The 22,693-nt window shown below is 49.0% G+C and overlaps 2 protein-coding genes across 11 annotated transcripts in view; one reads left to right on the plus strand and one right to left on the minus strand.

Annotated features, from left to right (window-relative positions):
- Positions 1 to 673: 673 nt before the first annotated feature.
- COMT (catechol-O-methyltransferase) lies at positions 674 to 20,991 on the minus strand. Of its 5 annotated transcripts, none has more exons than XM_043559382.1 (6): positions 20,881 to 20,991; positions 6,413 to 6,692; positions 5,452 to 5,645; positions 4,962 to 5,093; positions 4,564 to 4,625; positions 674 to 1,556 (listed from the first exon to the last, which is right to left on the minus strand). In XM_043559382.1, the coding sequence occupies exons 2-6, from the start codon at positions 6,690 to 6,692 to the stop codon at positions 1,244 to 1,246; spliced, it is 981 nt and encodes a 326-aa protein (XP_043415317.1). In that variant the 5' UTR covers positions 20,881 to 20,991; the 3' UTR covers positions 674 to 1,243. The 5 variants fall into 5 exon arrangements, with proteins under 5 accessions (XP_043415317.1, XP_043415315.1, XP_043415316.1 ...); XM_043559380.1 differs by having other exon boundaries at positions 4,564 to 4,688; XM_043559381.1 differs by lacking the exon at positions 20,881 to 20,991 and adding an exon at positions 20,807 to 20,825 and having other exon boundaries at positions 4,564 to 4,688.
- Positions 20,985 to 22,693, plus strand: part of TXNRD2 (thioredoxin reductase 2) — a 51,328-nt gene continuing 49,619 nt past the window's right edge. For all 6 annotated transcript variants that reach the window (XM_043559372.1, XM_043559379.1, XM_043559374.1 and 3 more), the window contains exon 1: positions 20,985 to 21,093. In XM_043559372.1, coding sequence (XP_043415307.1) covers positions 20,985 to 21,093 — 109 coding nt within the window. The remainder of the gene's footprint in view (positions 21,094 to 22,693) is intronic.

Raw genomic sequence — 22,693 nt, forward strand, 5'->3', positions numbered from 1 at the left:
AACTCCCAGGCTCCTGTGATCCCCTTTCTACACGCTCAGAGGAGAGGGCTTGCTCCTGGGTGGTTAACTGGGACCTGGGTCCCAGGGTGGTGTCCTGGCCAGAGGTTCGTCTACATGCAGGCGGGCTCAGCCAGGATGGGGTGGGGGAGGGGGGGTGGGTGGGTAGGGGAATCCCTAAGGAGCCTCTGAGGGAGCCAGAGGGCCAGGGTTGGTTTAGGCAGCTGTGGATTTAGAGAGATGCAAACTAATTCTACTTCATTACTTGCTAGCTGGGCAATCTATAAATGCCAGAGTTGGTCTGAGCTCACTCTTCCGTAAACAAGGCAGGAAGGACTGGGCAAGTTGCTTCTACTCACTGCCACCCAGGGACCCCAAGGGGCCAGGTGCCAGAGACTACACCCTGCACTGTGGTGGGGCCCCATGTCTACCTTTCCCTAGTATCTGCTTGGTCAGAAATGGACACAGAGGCTGACCAAGTGCCCTGTTTCAGTTTCCCAGGACAGTCTCCAGATGGGGGCTCACCTCAGCCTACGGACATTCCCATGGGGATGCAACAGGTACCCTCAGCCCGGCCACATGAGCCCCCAGGCCAGCATTAGCATCTAGTGAAGGGGAACACTGGGTGTGGTGTCAGAGTTGATGGCACCACAGGAAAGAAGGAGCAGGGCAGCAGTTAAAAAGAAGCACTAAGTTGATCTCTTTTATTTAAATATTTAGATTTTTAATTTCTCTTTTAGCATCTTTTAAATGTGATACTGACATATAGGATTATTAACACTGAGCTGATGTTAGTAAAGTTGTGTTTCATTCTTTACAAGAAGGTGAAAGAATGCAGGAATCACAAGTGGATAGAAGTTGTTGGGCACAGTGCCATCACTGAGGCATTGCTGCCACCTGGTGATGGCAAACCTGAAGGACAGACTAAGTGCACAGCCCAACAGTTTCCAAATGTTCCCAACTTCCCCCCCCCGCCCCCAACTTCCAATGTCTGCTGAATATGTCAGTGCCTGAGGACCTGTCGATGTAAGAAACCTAATTGATCGAAAATGCTGGTGGGAGTGAGTGACACCATCACAGGCACCACCTGTCCTGATTGGTATTTACAAACGTACTTTCCAGATGTATTCCAGTGATTTTGCATGGTAAGCTGGCTGCACTTAGGGTGGACCAGTGGTGACAGCCCAGAGTCGCCGTGCAGAGGGTCCAGTGTAGGCAGGCTTTGGCCTCACAAGCCTCAAGTGTGCTACATTGAGGACAGACCCCAGAACTGCAAAAGCAGGGTTGGCGGGAATGCATCTGTTGTGCTTTTCATAACCAGGCTTGGCAAGGGAGCCTGGAGCAGGGTGGGTGGGTGGTCAAGGCTGTGCTGGGCCATCCAGGCCCATGTAGACAGCCTTCTCGAGGCCATCCACTGCTGTCGAGTACTCCAGGTACGAGGTGAAGTGTGTGCACTCAAAGCGGCTGCTGTTGCGCACATATGCCAGGAATTCTGGTGTTCCTGGGCAGATGACGTTGTCGGCCAGCAACACTGTCCCCTTCCGTAGCAGGCCACACTCCTGCAGGGGACAGATGGTGGGAAGGTGTGAGGGTGACAGGTGCCCATCAAACCAACCACAAATGGGGAGGTTAGGTGCTCTTGGCCAGGTGGAGGCTCCACACACTGGCCTCTGTCTGGCCTGGAGTCAGCTCCTGGCATGAGGGTCTCCCCACTGCCTTCCATCTCCTCCCTGGCAGCAGCCACTCCAAGAAAGGGCTGTGCTGAGCACAAATCCTGCCTCCAGAATGTGGCTCTGTGAGGGCGAATCTTTTGCTCTTTGTTAGGTCCTGCATCCCCAGCCCCTAAAACAACATGGGGCATGCACAGTGGCTAATAATGCTAGCTGGATGAGTAAATGGAGGAGGCAGTGGAGCCAGGATTCAGGCCACAGGACTGATTCAAGGCTAGTGGGGCCCTCAGTCACCCAGTGCCAGGAAAACACGGTTCTTCCAGGTGAGATGCCTGGTGCCCAGTGCACGGGCTGCTGTGCACTGTCACTGGAGGTCCTAATGCCTGACGAGGGTGACCCTGGAGGGATGGGGGTGGAGGCAGGGCAGACATCCCCACCAAGAAGCCTGCCTCTTGGGGGTTTGCCCTGGACATCCCCAAACTCTGGCATTTGAACACCCTATCTCTACCAATGCCTGGGCCTGGGCTCTACAGAAGGAAGAAGCAGCAGCTGGACCCAGCCAGGATGGTGAGCTGGGGGTGGGGCTGCCTAGAATATAGGAAACAATAGAAAAAAACTTTGAGAGGAAATGGTTGCCTGTGGAAGAGGGTCAGACCAGGGCAATGGGTCACACCAGTTGCCTTGTCCTAGATTTAACTTTGGAAGCATGGAGCTTCTTTTTCACACGATCATAAAATTAAAAAAAAAAAAAAAAAAAAAGCAATGCCAAACATCAGAAGCAAAATCAAAGTGACCCCAGGAGTGTCTCAAATTGCTAGCAGGACCACACACAATGGGCATCTCTAAGTGATTTTAAAACATGGGGATTTAACTCTGTATACCTCCAGGGATGTGCCCTAGGACAGAGTCTTACAAGGGTCTCAGTTCTGGTGGTGACCACAGTCACTTTCAGCCTGTGGGCTGTGGGGGAAGCCAAGGGTCCTCTGGCCAGAGTGGAAAACACAGCTGTGAGGTCAGTGAGGCTAGGGACAATCCATGAGCCAGAATTTAAACAGAAAGTACCACTGTGAGGCATGGAGCGTTTTCTCTTCTAAAAAGAAAACTCCCTAGCAATCCTGGCCAGAAAAACCTAAAACAGGTATCCGGGAGAAGGCACCCCGGCCCAGGCCCTAGAAGGGGAGCTGAGGTCTCCGGCGGGAAATGGACAAGGTGAGCCAGGAGTAGGGCTCTGAGCCTCACATGTGGGGTCGAGCTGCTCGGGAGCTGACTTCAGTAGGTACTGCTGGCCCCAGCTGGGACAAGTCATCAGACACTAAAAACCGAGCTGACCATGAAAGAAGGAATGAAAGGAAGAAGGTTTGGACGTGTTTGGAGGGTGCTGGGGCCTACCCATCCTTGAAGAAACTGGTCAGAAGGGAGAGAATGGCAGCACTTACCCCACCTTTCACCACACATCACGCCTCCTGATGGAGGACACAGACCCCCTGGAGAAGCCCACCCCGTCTGAGCAAACCTGTTGTGCTAACCCCTGCTGGGAGGAAACAGCCCTCAGAGGACCAGGTAGCCTGTACCTGAGGTGCTTTTAAACTCTGTGGTTCCTTTTCCACTGGGTGTGTGCCAGGCTTAGTGACTGTCTTGTAACAAAGAGAAGGAGGCAGAAGTGGCAGTGTATGCCTTCAGAGATGGTTATACAAGGCACGATGGCTCCCTTATTGTTCCTTCCGTCTCTGTCACCCATTCCTGGCTGTGGGGAAAGCCAGCCGCCTTGTTGTGAGGACACTCAAGCTGCCCTGTGGAGAGCCTGTGTGACATGGCAGTGGGGCCTCCTCAGAGCAGCCAGCAGCCCCAGGCTGACCCAGCATAAACCAAGGCCCCGCAGAGCCCAGCTGCAGGGCTTTGGAATGTGTGTTTAAAAAAGTATTCATTCCCAATTCATGACTTCTTTTCTTTTGAGATAATTACCAGCTTTGAACAAGCAGCACTGAGAAAACTATTAGTTTCCTAGTTTCTAAATGGCAATATTTGCTACTTTTCTATAAATGCAGGCCCTTGTAATTATCACATACACCAAAGCTGCTGAAATCCCTTCCCCAATCCCTGTGCAGGCCCAGCTGGGTTGGCTGCCTGGCCTCTGCTCTCCACACCAGATTTCCAGGTTCACGCCCCTGGCCTGGAGCTGGGCCTCTACCAGGCAGCTGTGCTCCCCACACAGCTTGACATCCCTCCACTGACCACCTATCTCAGCCAATGCAGGTGACTGGTCCAACTTCTAGGCCATGGATCCCCTCCCCACTCTCAGCCCTTCCCTGAGGTTTCCAGGTCTCTGCACCACCCTCTCTATAGCCATCTCTCCCCACTATCCCCAACAGGGATCTTTCCTGAGGATAGATCTAACCTTGTTCTCACCTGCTTAAAGCCCCTCATGTCCCCACTCTGTGTGGCATTCAAGGCCCTCCACACATGGCTCTGGCCCACATTCCCAGAACATCCTGTGCCCTCATAGACCCCAGGCCAGGGCTGGTTCCTTCCTGCTGCATCCAGGCACCTGGCCCTCCATGCCTGCTCCAGAACCACTCACTGTGTGCAAGGTCCTGCCCAGCCTTCAGCCATGGCTCCAACGGCCATGCATACCATGCTCATGGCCTCTCTTCCCTGGGCCGAGTGACCAGCCCCTGTGCGAGCTGAGATGCGTTAGCATGACACAGACAACATGGGACCCTTCCATGCTGGCCTCCAGGTGGGGAGGCCATGGTGGGGCAAAACCTCCCCAGTTCTCAGTGGAGGACCAAGTAGCCACTAAGTGTGATCTTGACTGCCCAGTTGGGACAGACAAGGTAGCGGTCATCAATATTAAGCTTCGTGGGTCAGCTCATTAATAGCGCATCCAGGGTCCTACCTGGGGATGAGGCAGCCTCCCTGGTCACCACTTTGGGGCTGGCCAAGCAGCAGCGTTAAGGGCTGGTATGGGATTGGGTATGAGGATGGTGAGATAGGGGTGCAGGGGGATGCACAATAAGGAGCCTTTGGGGAAAATGGGCAGGAGATGCCCTGTTAGTGTTCGCCCCTCCCTGCCGCCCCTGCACAGGCTACCTAGCGGGCCTAGCTGAGGCTTTTTGCCCAGAACCACCTTCCTCCCATCTCCACACCACCCCTGGGGCTTCCTCTGGCCCTCCATGCTCCGTGACCTCAGGTGGGCCTGCCCAAATCACCTGTGCCACCAGGGCCACCTGGGGCGGCCCCTGCACCAGCCACCAACACTGAGGCCCATGTGGACCAGGTGGGTGCAGAGCTCACCTCCAGGAGAAGAGTGTCTGGCAGGTACCGGTCCTTCCAGTGGTCAAGGAAGACCATGTCTAGTATGTCCACATCGTATTTCTTCTTCAGCTGGGGGATGATGTCCTGGGATGGCCCGGCCACAACGGTTACCTGGAACGTCACTCTGTTGGTGTCCACACCCAAATGGGACAGGCTACCCTTCCTGGACACTCAAGTGTCCTTACCAGTCTTCTCTGGGGTTCTGGGAAGATAAGTCTCCACTCTACCCCCCTCCCTCCAAGGACAGCCTGGGAGTTTCCTGCTCTGTGGAGTGGGGTGGCAAGACCTCCCTCATAGAGCTGCTGGGGGTTCTGTGAAGTCTGGCCTAGGAGGTGCCATGAGGCCAGGCACAACAGGATAAATGTGGCCTTGAACTGCATTGGGGCGACCCAAACCCTTCCCCTCCCCCCTTGCACCTGACCCCTGGTGTCTCAGTGTCCACATTTATCACCCTGGGGCAGCAACACACCCTGTCCTGCAGGCCTGCAAAGTCCAGCATCTGCTGGGTGATGGCGGCGTAGTCAGGGTTGAGCTCAATGGTGAGCAGTCGGGCCCCGGGCTCCAGCAGGCGGGCCATGCGCACGGCTGAGTAGCCGCAGTAGGCCCCCAGCTCTAGCAGCACCGATGGGCGCTGCTCCCGCACCACTGCATCCAAGATCTGGCCTGCGGGGCAGATGAGAGGGTGAGCACAGGCAGAGGGAAGTGACCCACTCCTGGTCTTGGACCTGCTCATTCCAAACTGAGCATCAGTCCCTACAGATGCCTGCCTCCCCTGTTCCCCTTGTCCCACTAAACACACTCTCTAAACTCCCAGGGTCCCTCAGGCCTCTGGGTCTCAGCACACTCTGGTCCCTCTCTTTCAGATGATTCTTGGCTGACCCCAACTTGTCCTAAACGAGAGCTGCCCTCTGTAGAAGCCCTCACCCCACCCTGCCCATGAGGGCCCAACTCCCAGGAGTGCAGCACAGCACATGCCTGTGCCCCAGGCTGGAGTCCAAAGGTCAGGAGGGGGCCCTGGTGCCTGCGCTGGGCAGAGTCCAAGGAGCTCTGTACACCCTCATGACCAGCAGGGACAGCCAGGAACCCACTGCCTGCCTTGCACCTTCACCCAGCTCCATCAGACGGCATGCCAGTGTCAGGCCTACCACCAACTCGTAGGTGAGTAGGTATGGGGCAAGGAAGGGTCCCAGGCAGTTTATCAAACGTCCCTCCTTCCCCACGAGGACAGAGATGTGGGTGTTGGGATCTCTGCACAGCCTTTGCCCCTGGCCAAGGAAGGTGGGTGATCAGCTCCAGCCTCCAGGCTCCAGACAAGCCCCTACCCCAGCATCCAGAAACAGGGTGATAACAGGCCTCTCCTTTACAGGCTGCCCTCCTCCATCGGGGATCTCCATTCCCAGGCCTGCTACCTGCAGGCTGGGCTTGCCTACCTTTCTTGTCACCCACATTCATAGCCCACTCCTTCTGTAAACAGTAGGTATCGATGGCCTCCAGCACACTTTGTGGGTCCCCGGCCACGGCATGCCGCAGCACATGACGCAGGATGCGCTGCTCCTTGGTGTCGCCCATGAACAGGTTGTAGAGGGGCTGCAGGACGAACTCATTCCAGTAGATAAGGAGGAAGCCCGAGTAGGAGTGGCACAGCAGCAGCACCAGCAGCACCAGGCCCAATGAGAAGGCTGCCAACAGCAGGGGTGGGGCCTCCAGCATCTGAGAAGGGGTAGGGATAGGGTGGAGTGAGAAAGAGGGGGGAGAAGGGGCAGGGCAGAGAGCCAGGCGGGAGGCAGCGGGCTTCAGTGCCTTGTGGCTAGCCTGGAAGCCCTGCAGCCAGCTCTGGAGCTCAAACCACCCTGGCGTTAACTGCAGACCTGCCCCTCCTGGCTTCCTCACACTCTCCTCAGTTTGGGGGTGCTGCCAATGCTGATGGGGGCCCAGGGTTCAAGAAGCTAGCTATGAGTCCCAGTTGCCTGGCTCATTTCAACATCAGGGGAATGCAGACCTTTCTGCCCCCAAACAGCTTCCTGCCCCCAGGGCTGTGCCATCAGGTGCACAGAGTAGGTATGTCTGGCCATCCTGCCTGGGGACCTGCTGATCACAGCTCTCCTCCCTGGGTGCTTTCCCAGACAGCCTGGGTCAGCTGCTGCTCTGACAGAGGTGGGCACAGGGGAGGCTCTGTCCTGTGTGCAGCTCCCTTGGGTGCTCACACCAGGAACAGTTCAGGAGGTTTGTGTGGCCCTTTAAGTGAGTTCTCAGGTAAGAACACAGGCGGTCCCCAGGCCAGGCACTCAGGGCATAGACTCACTCACCACTCCCCTCAGGGATGGCCACATGTCATGTGTCTGTCCCAGAATGAAGGCCAGTCCTGCCGCCTATACCATAGGTAAGCGAGACATGCCAGCTCTATCAGACAACTAATGACAAGTGTGGCACAACCTCCCCTGGCAAGCCACCCTTTAGGCAGGTAGCTCGGGACCCAGTCAGGTGGGGCCCTGGAGACACAGACAAGGCTGAGCCACTCAGCCCTGGGTTCCTCATTAGCACAGAGCAGAGTTCAAGATATTCAGGGTAGATGCTGAGATTTCAGGCCAGACCCCTTATAAAATGGTTAAGGACAAAATAAAGAGGAACACGGAAGCCTCTGTTGGGGCCCATGGTTGCCACAGATTATTCACAGGAAAGGCTTGCTGAACCACAGCCACCACCACACAGGACTCTGCACTCCCAGAAGCTCCCATTTGGAAAGACACATCAGGGAGAGCAGGCAGACTGAGGGCCTCAGTGGGAAGAGCACTTTGAGGACCGTTGAGGGCTCCAAACCCCCACACCTTGGACCATGAGGAGACAGTGGTGGACCATGAGGAGAACAGGGCAGAGGATGAACAGGAAGCTGAGACTCTGCCCCAGGTGAGTGTAGACACCCAGATGCCGGTGGTATAGGCCATGTGGCCTATTTACACAAGGCAGAGTGGATGTATTGGCAACAGGTTGGAGTATGCACATGCAGTGGCCCCGGTTCCTTGGCCCACACTTGCTCTTCTGCTCCCAGTGCTACCCTGACCTTCAGAGCCACTCTCATAGCCAGCTCCTGCCCCCCATGCCGATTGAGGGGTCTGTGTGCTCCTTCTCTGAGCTCAGCAGCAAGACAGATAACATTTGTGCAGAATTTGTTTGCCTTTAGATAAACACCAACAGAAACTGTAGGCTAAAAATGACCAGGGTCCAGATATCTGGGCCCCTTCCCAAAGGCCAGCCCTGCCCACCAGGGCAGCACTTCACTTTTCCATCCTCTGAGAGCAAAAGGCCCCAAAGAGGTAGTGAGAGGTCCCCTGCAGTGTCACCCGGCCAGGGACACCAGGGAGAGTCTCCCTGGTCCTCATCAGCACTGCCCTGCAAGTTATGACAGGATGTGCATCTGTCCCTTATGAAAAGCAGGAGAAATTAATGAACCACTTTGCTTAAGCCATATTTCCCCAGGAAAATAACTATAAATTTGGAAATGACATAGAAGACCAAGAGTGAGTTACAAAGAACACATACAAATCAATGAGAAAAAGATGATCCAAAGAGAAAAAGGGGCCAAGAGGGCAAATACACAGATTACACCAGAAGGCCCAAAGTCCAGAGCAGGTATGGCCAAGTCTTGGCACCACAGTGGGGTGCCCCTGCCTGCGGTGTGCCCTGGGTCCCACCATGCCAGAAAGTGAGAATCGGGTATTCTGTCTGCCATAGCTCCAGGGGCCACCCTGGGAAAGGGCTCCCGCAGGGCAGCATGCACCATAACCCAGGAGGCAGATGAGGGGACACGGGGTAGGGGGTGGGTACAGTGGATAAGGGCAGAGTTTCTCTTTTCTAGGGGACAGATGACAGGGACCGATGAGGGGAGGCCCATGCAGCCTGAAGGAGCCAGAACTTTCCACTGCTTAGGATTTCCTAACCACACATCTGTGTTTGTTAGCATTCCTACTAATACTCATAGTAGTGTTTGGGTGATGATATAATGTGTCATGTTGTTTTATTCTCTGTATTTAAAAAAATATCCAATAAAGGTTGGAAATATATATCAAAAATAAGAAGTAATATTCCACTTAAATAATCAATTACTTGCTGGACCCTGGAGTCATAAACTATAAATTTCAATCTCCATAATACTTGAATTCTGTTAAAAATTTGGCTTCTAAGTCTCTAATCTCTAGGTCTGTCTGTTCATAACTTTGCACAGCACTGTGTTCCTCAGGGCTGACAGGAGGGCACAGGGAGGGGCCACACCTGAAGGGAGGCTCGGCTTTGACCTTGAGTCCTGGTTACCTAACAGACATGCAAACAGAAAGCACAATGATGGGACTTTAAACCACCACAAGGGGAGGAGGGATCATCAGGAGGATAAAGGAAACTCAACCTTGGCCAAAAGGCCAGGGTATGGAAGCCAAATGGCATGCTCAGATCCTCTCTGTTTTATGTATGTTCAAACAGGCCATAAAGTAAGTTTTGAAGTGGCTCACTGAGCACAGTTTCATACATGCTTTCTTGACTACATTGAGGGCTGGAGGCAAAACTTCAATGCAGGATCCTGGGATTCCTATCTCTCATGGCTGTTGACCTCAGGGCAGTGGTGGGCAAAGAAAAGCTGCTCATGGGCTTCAGTGTTTCACTGAAGAAGCTTTATAAGGCCTCCATAGATGATACATTTAGTATCATGAGGGCATGAAAGAAATGAAGACATAACAAAAATACATCCCATGTTCATGGACTGCAAGATTTGGTATTGTTAAGATGTCAATACCACCCAAAGTCATCTACAGATACAATGCAATTCCTATCAAAATTCCAATGGCATTTTTCGCAAGAATAGAAAAATCCATTCGAAAGATCATTTGGAATCTGAATAGCCAAAACAATTGTAAGAAAGAATAAAGTTGGAGGACTCATACTTCCTAATTTCAAACTTATTACAGAGCTACAGTAATTAAGACAGTGTGGTACTAGCACAAGATAAACATATAGACTGACAGAACAGAACTGAGGCCAGAAACAGACACTCATATCTATAATCAAATTATTTCCTTCTTCCCTTCCCTTCCCTTCCCTTCCCTTCCCTTCCCTTCCCTTCCCTTTCTTTTCCATTCCTTTCCTTTGTAAGAGAGAGCAAGAGCATGAGTTGGGCAGGGACAGAGGGGGAGGGAGAGAGAATCTTAAGCAGGCTTCAGGCCTAGCACAGAGGCCGATGAAGGGATCAATCTCACAACTGAAAGATCATGACCTTAGTTGAAATCAAGAGTTGGAAGATAACTGATTGAGCCACTCAGGTGCCATGATCAAATGATTTGGTAACAAGAGTGCCAGGATCACTCAATGGGAAAGAACAGTCTTTCTAACAAATGGTTCTGGGACAAATAAATTCCCCTACAAAAGAATGAAGTTGGACTCTTACCACACACCACATACAAAAATTAACTGAAAATCAATCAAAGACTTGACTTTCAGAGCTAAAACTATAAAAGTCTTAGAAGAAAATATAGGAGTAAATCTTCATGACCATGGATTTGGCAATGGATTCTTAGATATGGCTTCAAAAACACAGGTAACAAAAGAAAAAAAAATTGAATTTCATTAAAATTAAAAGCATCAAAGGACACTATCAAGAGAACCAAAGGACAACCCATAGAATGGGAGGAAATATTTGCAAATCATGAATTCCTACAATGCAACAACAAAAAGACAAACAACCCAATTAGAAAATGGACAAAGGTCTTGAATAGACATTTCTCCAAAGATCCACAAATGACCAGTAAGCATATGGAAAGATACCCAACATCATTATTCATGGCAATGCAAATCGAAACCACATGAGATACTACTTCATACTACCCATTGGGATGGCTATTTTCTTTTCTATTGTTTTTTATCTTTTTTTTTAAGTTTATTTATTTACTTGGGGAAAGAGACAGAATGTGCACACACAAGCAGGAGAGGGGCAGAGAGGAGAGACAGCATCTCAAGTAGGCCCTGTGCCATCAGCGCTGAGCCCGAAACAAGGCTTGAACTCATGAACTGTGAGATCATGATCTGAGCTGCGATCAAGAGTCAGACACTTAACCGACTGTGCCAATCTGGCGCCCCGGGAGAGCTATTGAAAAAAAAAAAAACTTTCTTTTTTTTTTTTTAACGGAAAATAACAGGAGCACCTCGGTGGTTCAGTCAGTTAAGTGTCCGACTCTTGATTTCAGCTCAGGTCATGATCTCATGGTCCTGGGATTGAGCCCTGTGTCAGGCTCTGTGCTGAGTGTGGAGTCTGCTTGGGATTCTCTCTCTCCCTCCCCCTGCTCCTCTCCCACTTGCATGCGCTCTCTCACTCTCCCTCTAAAAATATATACATATGGGGGCGCCTGGGTGGCTCAGTTGGTTAAGCGTCTGACTTCGGCTCAGGTCATGATCTCACAGTCTGTGAGTTTGAGCCCTCTGAGCTGTCAGCACAGAGCCTGGGGCCAGCTTTGGATACCGTGTACCCCCCTCTCTCTGCCCCTTCCCCACTCATGCTCTGTCTCACTCTGTCTCTCAAAAATAAATGAATGTTAAAAAAAATTTTTTTAAAGATATGTGTGTGTGTGTGTGTGTGTGTGTGTAAAATAACAAACGTTGGTGAGGATGTGGGAAAACTGGAACACTTGTGCACTGCTGACAGCAATGTAAAATGGTGCAGCTGCTGTGGAAAACAGTTTGGTGGTTCCTCAAAAAGTTAAATATAGAATTACCATATGACCACCTATTCAGCTCCTGGGTACATACGCAAAAGAACCGAAAGCAGGGACTTGAACCGATATTTGCATACCAATATTCATAGAGGCATTATTCAAAACAGCCCATCTATCAACAGACGAATGGATAAACAAAATGTGGTGTGTCCGTACAATGGACTAGTACTTCGTCATTAAAATGAATGAGACAATTATTCATGCTGCTACACGGATGGATGAACCTCGGAAGACATCATGCTATGTAAAAAAAAAAAAAAAAAAAAAAAAGACAGAAAAGGATAGACACTGTGTGATTCCACTTCATGAAATAAGTAGAAAAGGCAAATCCATAGAGACAGAAAGTAGAATAGAAGCTGCTGGGGGCTGGGGTCGGGGAGGGGGAACTGTTGAATGAGTAAAGGGTTTGTGTTTGGGGGGGATGAAAAAGTTCTGGAAATGGTGACGATGGGTACACAAGATGAATGTAGTTAATACCGCTGAATTGTATAACTGTAGCATTGAAAAGGTTAAAATGGCAAATTTTGACTTCTGTATGTTTTACTACAGTCCAAAGAAAACAGTGGAAGACAAAACCGGCAACCCTGTTTGTGGCCCTCCCTGTTCCAAAAAAGGAATAGGGACGTGCCATTCCCCAGTAAGGAAGCAAGATCCAGAAAAACAACTGTTGCTCTCATCTCCCTGGGGCACCCAGGCACTCAGGAGTCTGTCTCCACCCTCCAGCTGTCTGCCCCCGGGGCGGGGGGGGGGGGGGGGGGAGTGTATCAGGTGGGGAGCTGCATAGACACCAGGGAGGGACGCCTGCCTGTACACTCGGGGTCCTTGGAGGCAGGGGAAGGGGTCTTCCTATCACAGCAGAGTCCACTTGCCCTGTGTACTTCCTTCCAACGGGCCTACAGTGTATATGCAGCGTCCCTCTCTTAGACCTCTTTCCCCAGATGTCAAAAGTAACACCCACCCCCCAACCTTCCTTATTATGGCCAAGCCATACTTGGCCACTTGCCGCAAGGCCAGCCCTACAGGACAGAGCCCAAGATCCCGTTCTGCCTGGGAACTGGGGAAGTTCTGGCAGCTCATGGGCACTATCAGCAAGCCCCAGCAACTGTGTGGTTTCAGCCCTGCCCCTGGGTACAAGCTGAACACGGACTCCCCATTTCACTCTTCAAAGGTTGGATGGCAGCACCCACAGGGACCTTTGTCCCATCTCTGGTCTGCTGCTCACTGCTCACTAGTCTGGTAGCGATTCGGACTCCTGATCCAGTGCTCCCAACAAATGTCCATTACAGCAGTGAGGACAGGTTTTGATTCTATGATTCTGAATATACTCTGGAGGGTGGGTGGGAGGAGCTTCCAGAAGGTAGCTCCTGGGCTGGAAGTCCTTCCTGGCTTCTGGGGAGGCCTTTTTGTCTCTCTGGTTGATCCTGCTCCTCCTATAGGAGCTTCTCAGTAGATTGAAACCCCCTTCTTCTTCTTCTTTTTTTTTTTTTAACGTTTATTTATTTATTTTGAGAGAGACAGCACGCACGTGAGCAGAGGGAGGGGCAGAGAGGAGGAGAGAATCCCAAGCAGGCTCTGCTGACAGCGCAGAGCCCAATGTGGGGCAAACCATGAGATTATGACCTGAGCCGAAATCAAGAGTCGGGATGCTTAACTGACTGAGCCACCCAGGTGCCCCCTGAAACCCCCTTCTTGCACCCCTGCTGACAATATGCCACCATGGTGCTAATTCTGTCTGCTTTTCTGTTGGCATGACTTCCTTTCCTGTTGGCATGACTTTACTAAGGATAATTTGGAACTTCAATGGCTTCCATGGGAAACTGCTGATCTCCCCTAGTGGCTCCTCTGAGACCTCTCCCTTCCATCCACTCTTCTCCTCCTTCCTAGCTTACCACCTTTGCTCCCCCTCCAGCAACCTTACATCCTCTGATATGACCCCTGCAAGCCCCTCCCTCCTCCTCCCAGTCCACCCTGCCATACCTTCCCCTTCCCTCCAGCCCCTCAGCTCCCATAGTCACTGGCATGTAGACCCCCTGCCCCACTGGGGGCTCTCAAAGGACTCAGGGCTTGCTGAGTAACTCACTGAGTAACTCACAGGGGTTGCTGAGTAACAAAGTAACTCACTGGGGTTGAAAAAAAAAAAAGCAAACTGGAAACAAACATGGCCTCCATAAGATTATATATCAGGGCAAAAAGATCTTAAAGGCCTCCTCCGGGAACACTAGTGAAAAGCTTTAGCCTTCCTATTGAACAGGTAACTAACCTGCTCTATCTGCCAGAAACATAAGGTCCAACTCTTATATAAACTAGTGAGTTTGGTATAATTGTATTTATGCCTGATGCATGGCTAAAAGTTTTAAATGAAAACCATGAGATCTCTATTTGAATCTGTATGTTTATGTATGTAAGTATGTATGTACGTCCATACATGTGTGTATGTATGTATGGTATTTCTCTACCTCCAGGTGATATTACCAAATTAATTTATAAAATCCCTTAAAGTAGTTCTATCCTAATTGGCTTAGAGAAAAATAAGTACTTACATAAACTAAATCTTCCCCAAAACTCTCAGAAATATAAGAACCAACTCAACTGTTTCTCAGGTTAACATAATTTGAGTAATCTATGACAGAAGACTGGCTTAATATTGTTGATTTAATGAAACAGGTGTATCTTTAGTGTTATCAATATTAAATGGAATGCAAACATATATATTTTTTTAAGATTTTATTTTTAAGTAATCTCTATATGCAGCATGGGGCTCGAACCCCCAACACCGAGATCAAGAGTCACCAACTGATCCAGTCAGGTGTCTCACAAACATACATTTTTACTCCACTTGGTTTCCTAGTCAAATAAGCTAATATTCTATCTACTCAAGGTTTAGGATTGTACAAATGATAAATCTGATTTTCATCAAACTAAGTCCCTATTCTGACAAACTTTATTTTAACAATTATTGTGCTTTATAATATATCTGCCTAGGAGCACCTGGCTGACTCATTTGGTAGAGCATGTGACTCTTGATCTTGGAGTCATGAGTTCAAGCCCCGTGCTGGGGACAGAGATTGCTTAAAAAAAAAAATATATATATATATATATATATATATATATATGTACATACATATATACAACATATGGCTAAAGTTATATATATATATATATATGCACACACACATATATATATATGTACACACATGGCTAAGACGTTACTTTAAAAATATATATATATATATTGCTAAAAAATATATATACATACACACACATATATATGTATCTGCCTAAAAACTGTCTCCAAAATCTTTCCGGTAATTTGTAGCCTTAGAGTTTTGCCAAGTTAGGTTACATAATACATATTCTTTGACTATCTAAATAATTTTTACATAAGATAAAGTGCTGGAACATTCATTACTAATTATAGTTTAATTTTTATACTCTTGACTTCTTGTTTTTATATGGTACAGAAGGCTAATGATATTTGGGTCTGTTAATAAGTATGTTCTTCTTGCCACGTTAAAAAAATTTGTACTATTCAGAGTATATACCTCTACAGATTACAAAATGGCATATTCATAAAATTTGTTAATCTGTTACAGAATACCAGTGTATGGCTGACAATTCACAATTATCTACTTCCTTGCTTTATCTATAAAATAAATGTTGCAAATGGCTAAAAATTATAATCATATGAAAATAAAACAACTACTAGAAACAATAAGAGTGAAGGGAAACAACTTTGTAAACAAAGAATGTGAGAAAAATAGGATGTGTTTCACATGAAAAGTATGCAAAGAATGTATAATTGTTTTTGTTAAGGAAAGGATAGTGATTTTGTCCTGGAGTTACATTTTCAAAAGGGGAAAGTATAGGACAAAAACCTGAATGGATATAGAAAGTTGTATAAAATTTGTGGTAAAAAGAATTTTATGTTATGAGATCCAAGCTGGCTAAGATTAAATGGATTCATATATAGTTTTTGAAATGAGCTTTACTATCAATAACATCCTCATGCAAAACTAGAGTTTGGTTTTCTTTCTGCTAAAGCGACAAAACTTCTTGAATCACTGGTCTGCTTTTAATGAGAAATTGTAAAAGGCTTTTCTTTACCCTTTGAGTAATCTTTACCAATCTTTACCTTTTGAGGAAATAAAGATCCTCTATCTTATCAAAATAATTTCCTGTGTTTTGTGTTATTACCATGTTCTTGATTACTTAAGAGAACCTGGTCTTCTCACTATCCAAAGAGCCAAGTTTTGTTTTGGTTTTGTTTTTGTTTTTACAATCATGTTATCTCCAATATTTACTTTTCGATTCTTTTATTGACACTTTGGTTAAGTAAATAACCAAATATTGTTTCATAGTGACCTGGGATCCTATTTAGTCAAGCATGCAAACCTTTTGACATTTTTGACAACTCTACTTTCCCCAAATCAAATTCTAAGTGATCTTCTTGATTTCAAGCTCGCTTTGGGATTTCCTAGAGGGTCTCTGGAAGATCTCAAAGGATCTGTTCTTTCACCTTGTAAAAAAGACATGTCAAACTAATTAATTTAAAAAAAATTTTTTTTAACATTTATTTATTTTTGAGACAGAGAGAGACAGAGCATGAACAGGGGAGGGGCAGAGAGAGAGGGAGACACGGAATCGGAAGCAGGCTCCAGGCTCTGAGCTGTCAGTACAGAGCCCGACGTGGGGCTCGAACTCACGGACTGCGAGATGGTTACCTGAGTGGAAGTCAGACGCTTAACCGACTGAGCCACCCAGGCGCCCCAAACTAATTAATTTTAATTGACCTGTTGGATTTCCTGAAAGGCACTGTCAGATAAAACATGTGGCTCAACCTTCCAAAAATGATGTTTTTATGAATAGATGTTATTAATATAAGGATGTCAGAAATCATATAAAGTTCCTATAAATTTGCCAGCACCCTCAGAGACCAGGAAATGTCCTGGTATGATATTATCAGTCATAATTCCAGTAAATATGGTATGGATGTTATAGAAATGACCAAGTTTTATTATCAGTTGTGTTTTTTACTTATTTTACTTATTTATTTATTTATTTATTTATTTATTTATTTATTTATTTATTTATTTATTTAAAAACTTTTTTTAGAGAGGGGTACCTGGGTGGCTCAGTTGGTTAAGCATCTGACTTCAGCTCAGGTCATGATCTCATAGTTTGTGAGTTCAAGCCCCACATCAGGTTCTGTGCTGACAGCTCAGACAGAGCCTAGAGCCTGCTTCAGATTCTGTGTCTCCCTCTCTCTCTGCCCCTCCCCCGCTCATGCTCTGTCTCTCAAAAATAAACTTAAAAAAAAATTTTTTTTTTTAAATTTTTTTAGAGGGTAGGCACGTGAGCAGGGGAGAGGAGCAGTCGGAAGGAGAGAGAAAGAGTCCCAAGGCTCAAGCCCTGGGATAATAGTCTGAGCAGAAATCAAGAGTTGGAAGCTCAACTGACTGAGCCACCCAGGTGCCCCAGTGGTGGTGTTTTTACAAGGGATTCTCATCAAATCTTTAACCCCTGGCCATTTAAGTCTTTGTCACCCACAGATAGTTTTTGTTTCGCTCTGCTGCTTCTGCAAAAGCATTTGCGGTCAGCTACAGGCCAGAGTGGTTTGTCTTCAACCGGAAGGGACTGTCTCCAAGATCCATGGTAAGGAATATGACAGGTACCTGGGGTACAGACTTCTGATGGCCTTGCTTCAGTAACTCTGAAATGTTATGGGACTGAGTAAGGCTTTCCAGAGCTCTAGTGGAGAAACTGATGGGCTCATGAAACTAACCAAGATCAAGCAGGACAAGAATTAACTACATGGAACAGAATAAACTGATAAAGGATGATTATAATTTTGTATGACTTTAGTCTGGAATATTCTTGGCTCTTTAGTATTCTATTTTCTGGGTTCAAAAAAAACCCACTTTTTTTTTAAGTGTATTTATTCTGAGAGAGATAGAGAGAGAGATTGAGTGCATGGGTACGTGTGCATGAGCAAGCAGGGGAGGGGTCGAAAGAGGGAGAGAGAGAGACAGAATCCTAAGTAGGCTCCGCACAGTCTGCACAGAGCCCAACACAGGGCTGAAACTCACGAACCGTGAGATCATGACCTGAGCTGAAATCAAGAGTCATACACTCTACATTCAGGCAGTTGCCTGAAACACCCAGGCGCCCCTTCTTTTTTCTCTTAAGCTACCCGTGAGTCATAACACTCCAGCAAGTTAATAGTTTTGTAAACAAAACCAAAGCATTTATCTTTTTCTCCGTTTCTCCAAAAATTGGGAACTATTATTAAGTATTCTTATTTTCATGGCAATATAGTTATTTGCATAGATTCAGTAAGAACCTGTCCTCTTTGTGATAGGACATAACTTGAAAAGGCTGATTATATAACCAAGGAATGTCATATTTGAAAATGACGCGTGGAATCAGACATGACCAGACAGTTTTGAGAACTACAGTTGATTTTACAAGGAGGCAGTGCTTACAAAGCCCTCTTGAAAAAACCAGGCTTGTACTTGGCTTACAGAAGATCCTAGCCTTACTCCCAAGGTGAGTAAGGAACATCCCTTCCTGGCAGACCCAGGAACCCTAAGGTATTTGGGGGACCTTGAGTAGAGAGGAACTCACCCAAATCTACAGGTGAACTGATTGTGAGTTCTTGTTTTGGCTTCCTAGCCTTGAAAGGCTTTTAAAATGCCAATCTGAGATTCCCCATAAAAAGTTCCACAAAGCAAACTTAACAAGGCCTATGTGGTCAATTGCCATTTTTGCTGCACTTATGTAAATAATCAGGCCAAATTTAACAAGACCAGAATGATTTTGTAAACAAAAATAATCTTTGTGTGATTATCTTTGATCAAAAAGGGAAGTGGCTGCAGAGGGAAATGTTATATCTCAATGGAAAAGAATAATACAAACTTGTGGGTTATCAGATTCTAATCCTGTTTATTGTGTTTGAGGTTTTACTATACTACCTATGAACTGGACTGCATTCTTCCATCTTACATATTTTGTCAGCCCTTACCCAACCCTCAGCTCTTCTAGATTCCTTCAGCATCTCACTACAGTTCTCCAAATTGATGTTTCCAATTTTTCTCCCTTCCCTCCTGACTTGGCATCACTGAGAACTAAAACCTGACTGCCCAGACCCTTCCTGGGACTCCAGTTGTCCTGTTGCTGCCCTTTTTCCTCCAGGATCTGAAAGAGTCCCGCATGCTGAAGCATGAAGACAATTTGATATAACTCTCAAAGAGCTCATCACACAACAAATCATGTGTGTGCACCTTCATTCCTGGAGCTGCAGCTGCATGGGCCACTCAGAAGTCCATGGGAATTCCCACATCTTCCATGCTCTGCTTGGAGAAATAATCTTGACTGTGACACTGATGTCTATACTATATGACCATAAACACTCAAAACTGCAAACTGGGAAATCCACCAGATTTCCACAATGGTCCTCACTCCACAACCTAGAGATGTTAGGGGTCAATGTCTAAACTCTTCCCAACTGGCCATCTGTGGGACTCAAAAATCAGGTTTACGGTCAGTTCCAACCCTTAATCTTTGCTTTTCTTTCTGTTCCCATAGAAATGCCCCTCATTAAATGCCTGATCACTGGCACCATCCAGCAAGTACCCTCTACTAGCAAGTTCCAACAGATGGTTCAACAAAAGGTGATCAAATGGAAATGGGCTTATATTACTCAGCAGAAAGAACATCTCTTCTTTCCTTTAACAAGAGGGAGAGACCTGCCAAAGACTCTTTCCTTGACCAAACTCTATCCAGGCTCCTCTGAGCCTTCTTCTCAACTAGGCCTCAACCTTGGCCTATAAAGACTTGAACAAACACTAAATAGCATCTAACAGCTCAAAGTTGTATCCTTAGCATGACCTTAGCCCCCTTAAGGTGCATGCCAGAGAGAACTCCAGGCTTCCCAAAGAAGTGACTGTTCCAGCAAACACCTGAGGATAGGGCTCCATCTCCAAGTCACTGTGGGAGCTTTCATAAGCATGACTTAGCACATCCAAATGGGTGTTACACAGACCAGCTTCCTCTTCCCACTTTTCGTAACTTCTCACTTCCCTGACTCACTCCTGCCATCCCCCTCCCCCACTCATTCACCCTTCCTTTGAAAGGCCCAGTGCCTCTGAACAAATCTGAATGGAGCTCAGCTCTTTCCCCTACTGTGGGTAGTTACTGAATAAAATCTGTCCTTACTGCTGTAACTAGTGACCAGCTGTGTTCGTCTATGGCACCTCTCTCCCCACTAGGCCCGACACTGCTCCTCAGAGCACCTCTGGGAGTTGGGAGGCAGCAGGCAGTAGGCAGTCAGGGAAGCTCAGTCCCAGGCAATTGGTCAAGAAAAGTCCCTGACTTTAAAAACTGAAAGGCTGGTATAACAGGTCCATTCTGGAGTGACTTCCTCTTTCTCAACATTCTCACATGGGGATGGGGCCACACCACCCTCACCTAGCCCTTGCTGGAGTGTTGGGCTCCAGTCATTTCCTTTCCCTCATGGCAGCCATTTCCCTGAAAGGAAAAGCCTGGAGGTACCCCAGGGGTCAGCCCATCAGGCCTCCAGGGGAAAACTTGTCACTGAGCTCCTCCAGGCCTTGACACCCACAATTCTCCCACTCCCAAGCGTCTCATCCCAGCTCAAAGATCAAGTGTGACCTCTGCAAGCCCATCAAGTCAAAGCACTCCCCCCGGGAGATAGCCCCATCTTGAGGTCTAGATCCCTATAGAAGGCCGGATCCCCTATCCTTGTCTAGAACCTTATCCCCAAGTCGGATCTTCCCGTTCCAACACAGATCTGCTACTCCCTCAACCCAGTCTGGTATCACAGTCCCTTCCGTCCAGAGATTCCCACCCAAGGTCGGATCCTTTCTCACAGGCATCCTAATTTCCCACCCCGCATCCGGAGTTCCTCACCCCAGAACAGAGCCCAGATCAGATGCACCCCAGGTCCGGAGACCCCCCCCCCCCCCCCCACCGCAGATGAGGTCCGCCCCAGGTCGAAGAAGAGCCCCCCTCCCCACCCCAGATCAGATCCACCAGAGGTCCGGAGACCCCACCCACCCCATGTCAGATCTGTCCCGGGTCCGTAGAACCCCACCCAAGGCCGGATCCCCGCGGTCCGCCAGCTCACTCACTTCGCCTTCGGCGGCGGCGGCGTCCTTGGCCAGGCGGACCCGCCCCGGGCCGGCGCAGGCAGCGCAGCGGACAGCCCCGGGCGCCCGAGAGGCCCCGCGTGGCTATGGCGGTGATGGCGATGGCGGCTGCGCTGCGGGGACCCGGCGGACGCTTCCGGTGGCGGACACAGGCCACGGCGGGCGGGGTGCGGGGCTCGGCACGGGGAGCCGCAGGTAGGGCGGGGCGGGCTCTCTGCGCCGGGCGGGGGTCGTCCAGGAGGGGGGCGTCCTCCAGGGTTTGCCCACGTGGGGGTGTCCCCGCGGGCAGCATTCTGGGCTGGGACAGGAGTCTGCAGGCTTCCAGGCTCTCCAATCCCCCTTCCAGAAGGGGAAACAGCTGCGGGACGCCGCTGGAGGTTCTGCTGGGTGAAATAATCTGTGCTTGCAGCCCCACCCCCAGCCAAGTATATAGTCCTGGTGATTATGGTGGTTGTGACTCACCTCCTGAGGTTACCAGGCGCCATCACCTGCACACCCCATTAGTCAGACTTGGCCACCTCCTCCCTGAGTCCCTAGTGGCCACACACAGCAGGTGCTCAGTATTTGCACTGCTTAGAATCATTGACGGGAGACTTCCAAACTGATGGGCTCACTGCTTACAGTGCTGTGCAGGTGCCCTGGGGAGGAGACAATCCCTGGCCAGTCCTCCTGGAGCCCCCAAGGATCATTAACCAAACCAGGTTATTAACCGTACACCAGGCATAAGGGATGGCCCCAGGCTCCAGAGTAGGGGCTGCGTGCTGGGGCTTACAGGAGGGTTGGCACCCAGCCTGCAGGTCAGGGTCCCCAGAGCAGGCCACAGTGCCACCACATCTGCCATGGTGGCATGGCCAGTCCCACATGTGGTGACATCTCCCCACCACATGCCTGCACAGTGACCGACTCCTAGACCTTGTCCCTGGATGACTCCCCATGGGGAACCAGCATTGAGGGGCCTGTGAAAGGAAGGGATGAGGCCTCTTTCAGAGGTGGTGGCTGTGGGAGGAAGAGCAGCAGGGTGCTTGCCAGCAGTGGAATGAAGCTGACAGCATGTGTAGATGGGCAAAGTTGTGTGGCCTTAGGGAGCCTAGGGGATCAAGTGGCCCTGCAGAGGCCTGGGAGGTGGGGAGATGGAGTTGCTCTTAGAGTGGCTTTGCTGACCCCTGGGACTTTGGCCAGGATACCCCATCTTTGAAAGACTCCTTGCTGCATGAGTAAGGTGGGATGTTCATGAGGATTAAACGCAGCTGTGCAGTGGGGCCCTCACCCCACTTGGTGAGAGTAAAAGATGCATAAATAGGAGCTGCTGCTGCTGCTGCCACGAGCCCAGGGCCCTTCTGGCCACTGTAACCTTGGCCTTAGGGCAGAATGGGGTGGCCTTGGAGTGGAGTGTTTTGTTTCTACCTGGGCAACACAAAAGATTCTGCCTCCATGACCCTTGGGCAGCAAGGGGAAGGAAGCCCCAAAGCTAGAGCTTAGCTGCAGTGATGAGGAGCTGACAGGACCTGGGCACAGTGCCAACCCCCAACAAGGATGCCCAGAGCTAATTTTGAGCCTCCTCCTCCATCTCAACTGCAGCTTTCTGTCTGAGAGCAGGAAAGCACCTGCCCCATCCCAGGCTTGGGGGTGGCCCATGCCACCCCTGAACAGGAACCAGAATGACACTGCTGTCACCTGTCCCCTAACACCTGTTACCAGGAAGGATGCACGATGCAGGGAATAGTCACAAAGGGACTCCCAAGGTGGTCCCCTGAAGTGGTCAGTGTGCCTGTGGACACACAGGAAAGCCTCTGCT

Source organism: Prionailurus bengalensis, chromosome D3 (genome assembly GCF_016509475.1).
Source record: "Prionailurus bengalensis isolate Pbe53 chromosome D3, Fcat_Pben_1.1_paternal_pri, whole genome shotgun sequence".
Lineage (NCBI taxonomy): Eukaryota > Metazoa > Chordata > Mammalia > Carnivora > Felidae > Prionailurus > Prionailurus bengalensis.

Excerpts from the sequence above, each read along its gene's own strand:
- COMT (XM_043559380.1), bottom strand. The coding sequence starts at position 6,692 with ATGCTGGAGGCCCCACCCCTGCTGTTGGCAGCCTTCTCATTGGGCCTG. Across the intron at positions 5,646-6,412 it reads GAATGTGGGTGACAAGAAAG|GCCAGATCTTGGATGCAGTG; the intron begins GTAGGCAAGCCC and ends TCTGCCCCGCAG. Across the intron at positions 5,094-5,451 it reads TTGCAGGCCTGCAGGACAGG|GTAACCGTTGTGGCCGGGCC; the intron begins GTGTGTTGCTGC and ends GTGACGTTCCAG.